The sequence below is a fragment of the Vipera berus genome (assembly GCF_964194415.1).
Source record: "Vipera berus genome assembly, chromosome: 10".
NCBI lineage: Eukaryota > Metazoa > Chordata > Lepidosauria > Squamata > Viperidae > Vipera > Vipera berus.
Window position 1 is genome coordinate 3,523,259 of NC_138213.1, and position 12,201 is coordinate 3,535,459.

At 43.4% G+C, this 12,201-nt stretch overlaps 1 protein-coding gene across 1 annotated transcript; it reads left to right on the plus strand.

Moving 5' to 3' along the window:
• Positions 1-695: 695 nt before the first annotated feature.
• Positions 696-11,978, plus strand: MPHOSPH6 (M-phase phosphoprotein 6). Its single transcript, XM_081335928.1, has 5 exons — positions 696-1,457; positions 7,415-7,527; positions 7,864-7,954; positions 8,998-9,098; positions 10,370-11,978. Exons 1-5 carry the CDS (start codon positions 1,233-1,235, stop codon positions 10,509-10,511), a joined length of 672 nt encoding a protein of 223 aa, XP_081192054.1. The 5' UTR covers positions 696-1,232; the 3' UTR covers positions 10,512-11,978.
• Positions 11,979-12,201: the final 223 nt, after the last annotated feature.

The window sequence follows — 12,201 nt, forward strand, 5'->3', positions numbered from 1 at the left end:
TGCCTAGACCAGAGACATATGCCTAATCTCAAGTGGAAAAAGAATTTTGGTGAGGTGGGGTTAGGCGTTGGAGGGAGGCTATTTTAAGGATAATTTAGTAATCCATCCTTCTAGTCCAGGCGTAGATGAAGTTTCTATGAACTTTGAAACATTACGGAACATTTATTTGTTCAATCAACAACATACCCTGCCTTAGTTTCTTTTCTGGTCATTTCATGATTTCTATTATGTCGTTCTTAAATCAACAGTGGAATAACGATGAAAATTCTCCAGAGATAAAGAGGGAGCTTTAGGATGTCTGTTATGAAATGCATAATCAAGCATTTGGCAATTATACAAGCTGTTAAAAGAAATTCTTCTTTTTTTACTGTTTAATAACATTCATCCCATTGGAATATTCCCACACTGTAGGCATGACTCCAATGAGGGGGAAAAAGCATTTCCATGGAATTAGTTTGTGAATTAGTACAGGTAGTCCTCAAATTATAACCACAACTGAGACCAAAATTTATGTTGCTAAGTGAGAAGTTTGTTCGGTGTTTTGCCCCATTTTACGACTTTTCTTGCCCAGTTGTTAAGCGAATCACTGCAGCTGCTAAATTAGTAACACGGTTGTTGAGTGAAATCTGGTTTCCCCTTTGACTTTGTCAGGTCGCAAAAGGGGATCACATGGCCCCAGGACACTGCAACCGTCATAAATGTGAGTCAGTTATCAACCATCTGAATGTAAATCACGTGATCATGGGGACGCTGCAACAGTCGTGTGAAAAACAGTCATAAGTCACGTTTTTCAGTGCTGATGTAACTTTGGTCACTAAGCAATCTTCGTAAGTCGAGCACTATCTGTGTTATCCATGGCAGCTCCATAGAGATCCTCCATACGTGACAGCAGTCTATCTGCAGATGCCAAACAGCTGGGACATCAGGTTTTTGTGTTTGTTTGTTTGTTTTTTTGAGAGAATATTGGGGGGGGTTTCCATTTTTTTTTCTCTTGACATTTATGATGTTCTGTGTAACCATAAAAGGACATTTATTATTTATTTATTTATTTTATTACATTTATATACCGCTTGGACATAGTGAGTGTGCTTCATATCTGCCAGTTTTTTTTCTTTCTTTTTTTTTTTTGAACCCTCCCAGGAACATTTTTCAATTCATCACTTTGCATCGATCAAGCTTTTAAAAACGGTCTCATTCACACTTGGAAGTCAAGGAAAAGAAAGTAAGGGCATATGCCAGGAGGAAGGCATCACCGGGGTCTACTGAGCATGCGGGGGCCATCGCGCATGCTCAGTCACTACCAACGCCACAAAAGTGGCGATTTCACGACGAGGGACCGCAGCCCGGTGAGTGACAAAAACCGTAAACGGCGCTGCGCTTTGGGGGGATTCCGGCTTGGCGTCGTCATGGCTCGGGACGTGAAGAGCAAACTATCCAAGAATCTTCTTCGCATGAAGGTAAGAGACGTCTGAACGGCCGAGCTGGGCGAGCTGAGGCGAAAGCGTTCGGAAAGGGGCGGGGCTACTCGCGACTCTTTCCGAACCGTTTCCGGCGGCGGGCGAAGACGACCCGATTGGCTTCGGCTCGCGACGAAGGAGGGAAGAGCCGCCAATTGAAGCCGGGAGGCGTGGCGCCGAAGGCGACCGAAGAGCTTAGGAAGTGGGCGGGAGGAAAGCTGAGGAGCCTCGTAAACAATTCGAACGGAGCCGAGGCGCTTCCGGCTGAGCGCGTGGCGAAGTCCTTCGCCCTCTGCGCATGCTCAAGCCTAGAAATGCTGCTTTTGAATCTTTGAAGGAATTGAATGGGATTCTCGGTAAAATTGCTTGCAGGAAAAGAAAGTTTCCACATGAATACCAGCCCAGCTTCTGCTGGGCTTCTTGTCGCCTGGATTTCTTAAGGGTGCAAGGAAAGCACTCTGTGCATGCTTTGAAGTCTGCACTACTCTCATAATTTTGCAAGAAGGGGAATGCATGTGCTTAAGCTCGCTTGCTTAACGTTTTATTTTTTTACATCCTCGAATGAATGCAACGGGGTGGATGCATCACTTTAAAACAGCATTTCTCAACCACGCATTTCTCAATGCGTGGACATCAACTCCCAGAATTCCCCAGTAAGCCTGGGGAATTCTGGGAGTCAAAGTCCACATCTTAAAGTCTCCAAAACGGGTTTAAGCATTACAGATTGCTTTTTTAAAAAGTTCAGAGTCCTTCTGAAGGGTTTTACTTTGCAAGTCGTATGTTCCCCAAAGTAGTTGGAGACTTTGCTAAATTGGGTCTAGGCTAAATTTTTGCTGGGAAAAAACCCCTCTATTTCTCTGTGCCTTTGGAAGTCTCTTTCACGCTTTCTGCTTTTTCCATTTGCTACTTATTTATTTGTTTACGTAGTACATGCCTGGGGGCTCTGCAATTTGCAAGAGTGACTCTTGGTGACTTCCAGTTCAAAAAAGCATGAAATTACATAGCCTGGCCAGCGAAGAGACTAAAACTGTTTGAAAAAGAATTAAAATGATGCACACAGAGATGAGCAATAATCACAGAGGTCCAAGACGCAGTTTAAAAATATTTAAGTAGAAATTAGCAGTTGGAGGGTGTGTGTGTACTAGAATGCTTTTTCCATTTTTTTCACTTTCTTGTTTGTCTTACCTCTAATTTATTTTATATTTGCACTTCAGCCTTCATTCTACCATAATAAGTATCACTTTCTCTTTGTTTTTGATTTGGGTTTGTATACCTAATAAAAAAGAAAAAGAAGCATGAAAACGAAGAATTTAAAATGCAAGACAATTTAAATAATACCGTAAAACTTTCTAGTGGTTAAGGCAGCAGGCTGAAAACCAGGAGACAGTGAGTTCTAGTCCTGCCTTAGGCATGAAAGCCGGCTGGGTAACTGCGCCAAACACTGTCTCTCAGCCCAACCCACCTCACAGGATTGTTGCGAAAATAGGAGGAGGAAGGTGTGTTGGGATATGTTTGCCACCTTATTTGTAAAAATAACAAAGGTGGGACACAAATAAATAAGACAATGCAATAGGTGAAATAGCAATACCTGACGTAACCAGGACTAACTAACATAAATATTCAGATATTTTAAACTATACATGGGTTCATCCCATGATCTGGTCCCAATCTCCAGGGAAGATCTACAATATCATACACTGCACGTATTAATACAGCAGTCTCCAACACACAGCAGGAAACAGAAGAGAGAACAGAACAGCAGAGCCTTCCCTTTTATACAAAGCTCTTAAAGGGACACAGACCCTGCTGAGTCATTCCCATCGTTACACCATACATCTCATTACATCAGCCGGTTAGCTTCCAAATCATTACCTTGACATCCTCAACTTAACGACCACAATTGAGCCCCAAGTTTATGTTGCTAACTGAGAAATTTAGTTGCTAAGTGAGTTTTACGATTTTATGATTTCCTTGCCACAGTTCTTAAGCGAATCCCTGCAGGCGTTAAATTAGTCACACGGTTGTTAAGCGAATCCGGCTTCCCTCATTGACTTGGCTTGTCAGAAGGTCTCGGGAGGGGATCACGTGAGCCCCGGGATGCTGGGACCATCATAAATATGAGTCAGTTGTCCAGCATCCGAATGTAAATCACCTGACCACGGGGATGCTGCAACGGTCATAAGTGTGAACAATGGTCATAAGTCACTTTTTTCAGTGACGTTGTAACTTTGAATGATCACTAAGTGAACTGTTGTAAGTCAAGGACGATCTGCATACCTTCCCATTTTCTCCAACTTACCAATAGAGCCTTGTTGCTTTTGCGGGGTGGGCAGTGAGTGGGGTGTGTTAATAAAAACCCCAACCTGGAAGTTGTCCTTGAATATGTGAATCCGGTGTTGAATTCAGAACTGAATTAATCTCAGTTCAGTGCCTGATAAACTCCAATTTTCTAACGTAACACATCATTCAGTCGAAGACACGGTGGTGATTGATGATGGCTCCGTTGGGTCCTTCCTTCCTTCCTTCCTTCCTTAGAAGAACATCTGAGCCAGATTGCCATTAATTTTTAAAAAACATAAATATTCATCAAATATTTATAGCTCAATATCGCCAGCCCTTCATGGTTTGTTTGCTTCAAGTTGATGTGGATGCCATTACTTTTCATCTCCATCTTTGAGACTGCCATTAAGTTGTAGGCTTTGTTTTGTTTTTAATTTTATTTTCGGAAGGAAACGAAGGCCGAGCAGGATCCAAGAAAGACACAGAAAAATAAACCCCACCATTTATTTATTTCGCGCTCCCTTCCCAAGCCCCTCCAGCGGTTACTTACCTGGCGGAGAAGTTTGCCGGTAGATCTGACCGGTGATTTAAGATGGGTTGTCTGTAAATTTATTTATTTATTTTATTTAATTAAATTTCTATACCGCCCTATTCCCGAAGGACTGATCCCCGGGTTGACAAAAGTTTGGGAGGCTTTTCTCCTGCGGCTTGAGCGCGCGCAAAGGGATTTTATTCGGGATTGCAACCCTAACCCCTTTTCCATGGAAGCGAATTTCCTTCTGTCGGATCGATGGGTCTTCTGGATAGCTGAGATTAGTGAGTCACTCCAGGCTCAGCCATAGAAACAGAAAACTGATGGCAGAAGAAAGACCCGGGGCAGGCAGTCCTCTACTTGACAACAGCTCATTTAGTGACCATTTAGGGGGGGAAAAGGGACTTACGGCCATTGTTCACACTTATGACCATTGCAGCATCCCTGTGGACACGTGATCAAAACTCGGATGCTTGGCAACTGCTTCACATGCATGACGGTTGCAAAGTCCTGGGGTCGTGTGATCCCTCCTGGCAAGCAAGGTCAACGGGGAAGCGAAATTCACCTAACAGTTGTGTTACTAACCTACCCACTCCAGAGGTGCACAACAAGTGAGGCCTGAAAGGTTGTAAAACGGGGCAAAATTCACTTAACAGCCGATTTCTATAGCCCTGCCAGATGTACGGGGCCTTGGTTCATATGTTCTTCTCTCAGGCTCAGGGATGGCTGTGTTTAAATGCATCACGGAGCATCCCTTGGAGACTAGCAGTTCCTCCTAATGTTCTTCCTGTGCGACACATTTTAAGATTTTATTTGGACGTAGCAAAGATTAGCTATTTCAATCCCGGCTGGTGGGACTTCGGCACGAACAAGGCGTATTGCAAGGAACAAAAACCAACAACCCTGATTTGCTAGCTACAAGGCCTGCCCCCCCCCCCTGCCCCAAACACACACATTCGCACAACTGCATCTAAGTGGGAAACCATTCCCTCGGTGGAGGATTAAGCAAGATTGACAGACTAGCTTGCATTCAGAACTACAGTCTGCTGTCTTCCCAAATCTTCTCTGCAAAGCTGGGTGTGTGAGAGAGAGAGAGAGAGAGACTAGACGAATACAAATTCCAACCCTTGGAAGAAAGGGCTACTTTACAGTTGGGTGTGCCTGTGTGCATGCCTGTGTGTAAAGCTGCAAGCGGGTTTTGCAAGGAGAGCTGAGACTTGGTTGCAACATCTTTGAGGACCGAAGAGTGATAGAGTTTCTAAGTCATGACCATCATCTAGAAGCCCTGCCTTTCTGTCTTCAACCATCCCAGTCCTTCGTTCATTTTTTTTAATTTTCTCTGGATTCCATTACAATCCAGCATCTGTTAAGATACATTTGCTTTTTTAACTTCACCTTGTTTGACTGGCATTGCTGTTGCTTGAAAAGTATGCCATAGCCCATTTTGGATAAATTTGCCTGCTAGGAGACATTAAATTCTGATTATTTTTTTTCAGGCCTGGGGAAAGCACATTCACAAAATGTACAGGTAGTCCTTACGTTCCCGGAAGTGGTTCAAGACCAATCCTTCATGAATTTCAGAAGGGAGGGGAGAAGAGGGAAGGAAGGAAGGAAGGAGGGAAATAGGTGGGAATGGGAAGGAAGGGAAGGAGATGGGAATGAGGCGAAAGAAAAAAAAGGAAAGAAAGCAAGAAGAGGGCAGGAGAGCTAGAATGGAATGGAACTGGAATGGGAATGGAATGGAATTCTTTACTGGCCAAGTGTGATCAGACACACAAGGAATTTTTCTCCGCTGCATAAGCTCAGAGTGTATGTATAAACAGCAAGTAAAATAGGTCATAGATAGGTCATCAATCGTAGTTGCAATCCTGAATCGTCAGTTACAAACAACCATTGATGAAATCTTCAGAAATTTGCTCGGACAGCCGGAATGCCTGTCTGTTTTTCCACTTCCGCAAATGGTATGCAAATGATATGCAAATGAGCAGTAGCCTCCTGCCCCGGGCTGCCTTCCTCCTCCCGGCGCCGCTTGCTCGCCCAAGGCTACCTTCCCTGCAAATGGCACCTTGTGTCAAAAGCAGAGGCAGCGGCGCCTGGGCTGGGGTTGCAGCACACCTGGACAGGAGCCTTTACCCAAGGCAGTCTTTCCCTTTTTTCCACAGCTTGATAGGCAGTCTCTTCCCTGCCCCAGATTAAGTTCCCTCCTGGAAGCGCAAACAAATCATCATTATTCTTTTTTTGTTGTTTTTGCTTTCTTCTTCTCTTAATCCTTTGCCTCGCAGCTGTTCGAATCAGGAGCTACATATTTTTATCGCAAGGGGTTTTTTTTGCGTGCTTAATCTTCTTCAGGTGATTATAGCAACTGTTAACAGGATATATATAAATTTCTTTTGCGGGAAAAACAATATTTGCCGAGAATTTTAATTGAACGTGGAAGAAAGTCCTTGCCTTCGTTTGGCATCCTTCACAATGGCCTTCCCCCCACCTTTCCCTTTTTACTTTCACTTCCCCAAATAAGAGCCAGGTTTCTTTAAGGGAAAAAAAAGAAGGAGGTTACGTGGCAGTTTTAGTGTGTCATTCTTGTCCTTCGTTGTGCCTCACCTTTCTGTTCTAGGGAGTCATCATGTCCGTGAGGCATAACAATGCAGGGAGTAAGTCCTCGACAGCCACCCATCGGGAACCAGGATTTCTGTTGCCAAGCAAGGCGGTTTTTAAAGTGAATTTTGCCTGATTTTTACCATTTTAGTTGTTAGGGAAACATTGTTAAGTGAATCACACACGCTTGTTAAGCGAAGCTGGCTTCCCTCGTTGGCTGTGCTTGTCGGAAGCCAGCTGGGTAGTTGGCAAATGGCGACCAGGCAGCCCCAGGACACTGCAACCATCGTAAATACATCCCCCTTGCCCAATGGCTGAATTTGGATCACGTGACTTTGGGGATGCTGCAACAGATGTAAGTTGGAGGAGTCATCAGTGCCGGGGTAACGGTCGCAAAACGAATGGTTGTAAATCCGTGTGTGTGTGTGTGTGTGTGTGTGTGTGTGTGTGTATACACCTGTAATCACCCACAAAGTCGCTTGGTAGCAAGATGGGCAGCGTAGGAATTTCATAAATAAATTTGGAAAAACCTTTGCGTCTTGCCTTTCAGTTCATGCAAAGGGGCTTGGATTCAGAAACCAAAAAGCAACTTGAGGAAGAGGAGAAGAAAATAATCAGCGAAGAACATTGGTTTCTGGATCGACCAGAACTGAAAGAAAAAGAGTAAGTTTGCTGTGTGTCATTCTGTGCATCTGCGGGAGGAGATGGGAAGATAAAAAGCAGAAGCAACAGAATAATAGCATTGGGCGGGATCTTGAAGGTCTTCCAGTCCAACCCCTTGCTCAAGCGGGTGACCCTCTACTATTCCAAACAAATGGCTGTCCGGTTTCTTTGTAAAAATCTCCGGCGATGGAACACTCACAACTTCAAAACAAAAACAAAACCAAGAATTGCCTTCTGCAATTGGAGATCAATCTGGAGCTTGGTTTCCTGCCAAGAGGTTGGCTAAGCTCAACTTCCGTGTTCGATCCCCTTTTTAAAACAATAATTTCTTCACAGGAGCCTCATCATGGAGGAAAGAAGCTTTGTGATGTGTGAAGATCTTCTGTATGGCAGAATGTCCTTCAAAGGGTTCAATCCTGAAGTCGAGGTATTATTATTTATTTATTTTTTTTGGGGGGGGGGATAGCATTCATTCATCCTCTTAGGGTCTGGCTTGCAAAGGCAGTTCAAGATCAGTGAAGTCCCTGATTCAGTTTGTACCATATTGAAATAACTGGATGGAGGGATGGATGGTTGATAGATACATTCAGACATACAGTGGATGGGTGAATGGATGATAGATACATACATTGGAGGGAGGGATAGATAAATATGATGGATAGATTGGATGGAAAGATGGATGGTTGATAGATACATTCACACATACAATGGATGGGTGAATGGATGATAGATACATAGGAGGGAGGGATAGATACATATGATGGATGGATAGATTGAATGGGTGGGTGGATGGATGGATGGATGTAACTTTTGGTTTTGATGAATTCACTAGCTATAAAATCAGAAAGGATTCATGAGTAGTTCAGAAGCACCTTCTCCAGACCAGCTGCATTCATACAACACACTTAACCTGGTTCCTAAATTAACCATTTTCTGGGTTTGGGCTCCGTATGAAATACCTGTAGGACTGTTCTTTGATCTGTTCAGAATCTAACCAGAGAGCTGAATTACAGCAATACCTCTGGATAGTGACTGTTAGTGTCTTACAGTCTTGCCATTGATTGACTGGTTAACAAATGAAACGTGATAAGAAGCTTTAATCTCTGCTTCATCTGTGGGGGGGAAAAATCGTGAGAGTTGTTTCCATCTTGGTCTATCAAGATTAACATATTTTTAATGACACCATAAATATTATTTCTGTGGCATTCTTATTGGGATATAAGCGTCTGGGGACTGGAGGGCCTTCGTGGGCTATAAGTCACAAAGGAAGATGCTGCAGTTGAGCAGTTAGCCATAATAATATTCTCTGAGGGTCCTTCAGCTGGAAAGAAAACATTGAGGTGCTTAACGTCTGCATTGCTTCTCTATTCATCTCCCCTCATTCTTGCCAAATCGGTCTCCTTGACTTTTTTTTCTTTCTTTCGAGGAGTGTAAACACCTAAAGTGATAATTCCAGTTTTTCATTTTCAGAAGTTAATGGTCCAGATGAACTCGAGGTACAAGACAGAAGATACCGGAGAGCAAAAGGATGCGAAGGAAGCTGATGTATCGGATGAGGAAATGGCTAGAAGGTACTTCTTCTCCATTATAACACAAATAACGTTGTCGAGATGTGTTTTTCAGCCTTCTCCCTCCCCCCCCTCCAGCCTAAAATGAAAGTTCTCCCCAGCGACCAGGCGTTTGATGTTCAAAACACTTGTTTTGCAAGAGAGTGTTTTATAACAGAAATAAGCTTTTGACCTGATGAGTTCTTTCAAAAAAAAAAAGCAAATAAAAATGCTTTGCTGGCTTTCTCCAGGCTACCTCGGTCAGACATCAGCCCCAGTGCTTACTGACTGTCTTCCTTTTTATTGGGTTTGCAGCCAACGTAAACATTAGAGGAAATATTTATAGGCGTTCCTAGAGAAATCATTTCAAAATTCTTTTTAAGGCATTTGGCTCTGAGGGAGTGCAAAACAGGATGCTGCAGCCGGAGGTGGGAAGAAGGATTTTAAATGAAAAGCTGGATATCTTCAGTGGAAAATAGAGAGCCAGCTTGATGTAATGGTTAGGGTCTTGGTCTTCCCGGGGAGCTGTGAGTTCTAGTCTTACCTTAGGCATGAAAACCAGCTGGGTGACTTTGGGACCAATCGCCCAGGAGGCAGTGAGTTCTTGTCCCGCCTTAGGCATGAAAGCCAGCTGGGTGATATTGGTCCAACTTCTCTCCTCTTTCAGCCCAACCTACCTCACAGGGTTGTTGTGAGCCCTCGTTTGAAAAATGTTTGCAGAAATTATCCCTCCAAATTTGGTGGAAAATTGTATGGCTATTTATGCCACGCCCTAGTTCAAACACACCAAGTTAGGAAAGGATGGTGGAGCTACGGTGACAAGTAATTTTTGATAAGCAGCTGCCAGGTTGATCTCATCTCCTCTTGCCTGTTCTTTATTATGGGATAAAACTCTTTTTTTTAATCTGTTGAAGCTGTTGAAACTTTTGCTCTCTTCTCCTTGCTGCTCCACGTCCTGCTTTCGTTTCACAAACCTCCCATTTTCTCGGAGTAAATTTTCAAAAGATATGTTAAGGGCCAAAGAGCAGACTTGTAAACCAGCTGAAGTTCTGTCTGTCTGAACTGATGGGGTTGACAGGGGGAGCTCAAGCTTGTCTTCCCTCTCTCTCACTGAAGTAGAAAAAAAAAGAAAATGAGAAACCAAAAAAAGAAATCTGAAAGCGTCTACGTTTTGGGAGGTGCCAGGCTGGGGAAGGTTTGCTTTCAAAGAGCATCTTAACGATTCTTTTGTGATCGTCTCAAGGGCTGCCACCGTGTTTGAACCTTTCTGTCCCATTTGCAACGATTGTTCACAGGTACGAGACGTTAGTGGGAACCATTGGGAAGAAATTCTTGAAGAAAAGAGACCGCCACGTTTTGCAAGATCCTACGGAGGTGGAAAGCAATGACAGGAGGCCCAGCAAAGTGAGGAAAGAGTTTTTAAAACCCCAGGATTAATCTCGGAAAATGTGTTTGTGTTCCTGCAAGGAACGGAAACTTAGAATGCCATTTATTTTTATTTTTTATTTTTGTAAATCGCTGACTCTCCTGGAAGGGACTGGTCCTTTTTTTTCCTTTTTATTTTCCTGATACCTAATGGACGTTATACATCCTCTCTTCCCTGCTCATGAACTTTTGAGGAGCACAGAAGCAGAGGTAAGCAGATGCCGGTAAATGGTAGGGAAATAGTTCCTTTTTAAGCAACAGAATTCCAGAATTGGTTTTATCTGCTTCCTCTTGAGAAATGCGTTCCTAAGGGGCATTCATTTTTAATTTCTGAAGACGTCTCCAGGTGCCTTAACATTATTTTTCTTGAGGAAGGTTAACGCAAGGGAAGAAACGCACCTTTTCGCTGTAGCCTCTTTTCGGGGTGGGGAAAAAATAATAATCCTTTATCGGTTATCCTAATGTATCGGCCAAATGGGCCCCTTATCACTTAGAAATAAATAATAATTATATTCCGTCGCAAATGGGGCTCTTTGGGTTTCTATCCCCAGGGGAAGAGGTTCACTACACGAAATCAAAAGATATATATATTTATGCCCACAGTATAGGTAGAGTTCAGCTTATGACCACAATTGAGCTCAACCTTTATGTTGATAAGCAAGACAGCGGTTGAATGAGTTGCATCACATTTTACGACCTTTCCTTGCCACAATTGTTAAGCGAATCGCTGCGGTTGTTAAGCAAACCTGGCTTCCCCCATTGACTTTGCTTGCCAGAAGCCGGCTAAGGAGGGCTACAAACGGTTGTCGCGGGAGCCCGGGAGAGGGCAAGGGACATATAAAGGCGTGCCGGTTGCCAACGCCTGGATTTTGATCACATGACCATGGCGATGCCGCAGTGGCTGTAAGCGTGAAAACCGGTCACAAATCACATTTTTCAGTGCCATTGCAACTTCGAACCACCACTAAACGAATGGTTATAAGTGCTCGGTCATATGTATTGCATACTAGGAGAGCAGAGAGAAGCTCTGGAAAGAGCTATGCAATCTTCACCAATGGTGTCTTCCAGATCTGCTGGGATGATAGCTCCCAGCCCTATCCACACTTCCCAGAGTCCCTGTCCTCCTCTTCCTCTTCCTCCGTCTCCTCCTCTCCTCTTCCTCCTCCTCTTCCTCCAACACCTCCAGATATTTATGTTTCGGTCTTATGAAAGTTTCGAAATGAGGATTCCTTTGTTTGAATTTACAAGCTGCTCAACCTTAATGATAGATAAATAAACTTTATTGTCATTTTTTTATTGTGGGCACAATGGCACACATTAAAAATGAAATTTAGTTGCTTGCTCTCAAAGTGTACACATACATGACACACATTTAAACATACTATCTACAACACCCTTACATGTAAGTAACATATAAATATCACTGTCCATCTTGAATACATAACGGAAGGAGGATGGGCTCTTCCAATGATGCTCTTCTATTTCATTTATATATAAAAGAAGTCTAATGTGTCTGCTTGTTGTCCTTGATCTTTATTTTCGTGGCAGAAACCGGATTTTAAGATCCAGTCTCCATGGAGGTGGATTCTAGCTCAACCATGCCCAGTTTTAATAGCCCTTGGAATTTTTTTCCTGCGTTATGACCTTGGTGCACTGTAAGCAGCAGGTGAAGAAGGATGGACATATGATGTGAAAGAAAGCT

Coding starts and splice junctions, on each gene's coding strand:
- MPHOSPH6 (XM_081335928.1), top strand. CDS start 1,233: ATGCCAGGAGGAAGGCATCACCGGGGTCTACTGAGCATGCGGGGGCCA. Junction 7,528..7,863: donor CCAGAACTGAAAGAAAAAGA/GTAAGTTTGCTG, acceptor ATTTCTTCACAG/GAGCCTCATCATGGAGGAAA. Junction 7,955..8,997: donor GGTTCAATCCTGAAGTCGAG/GTATTATTATTT, acceptor TTTCATTTTCAG/AAGTTAATGGTCCAGATGAA.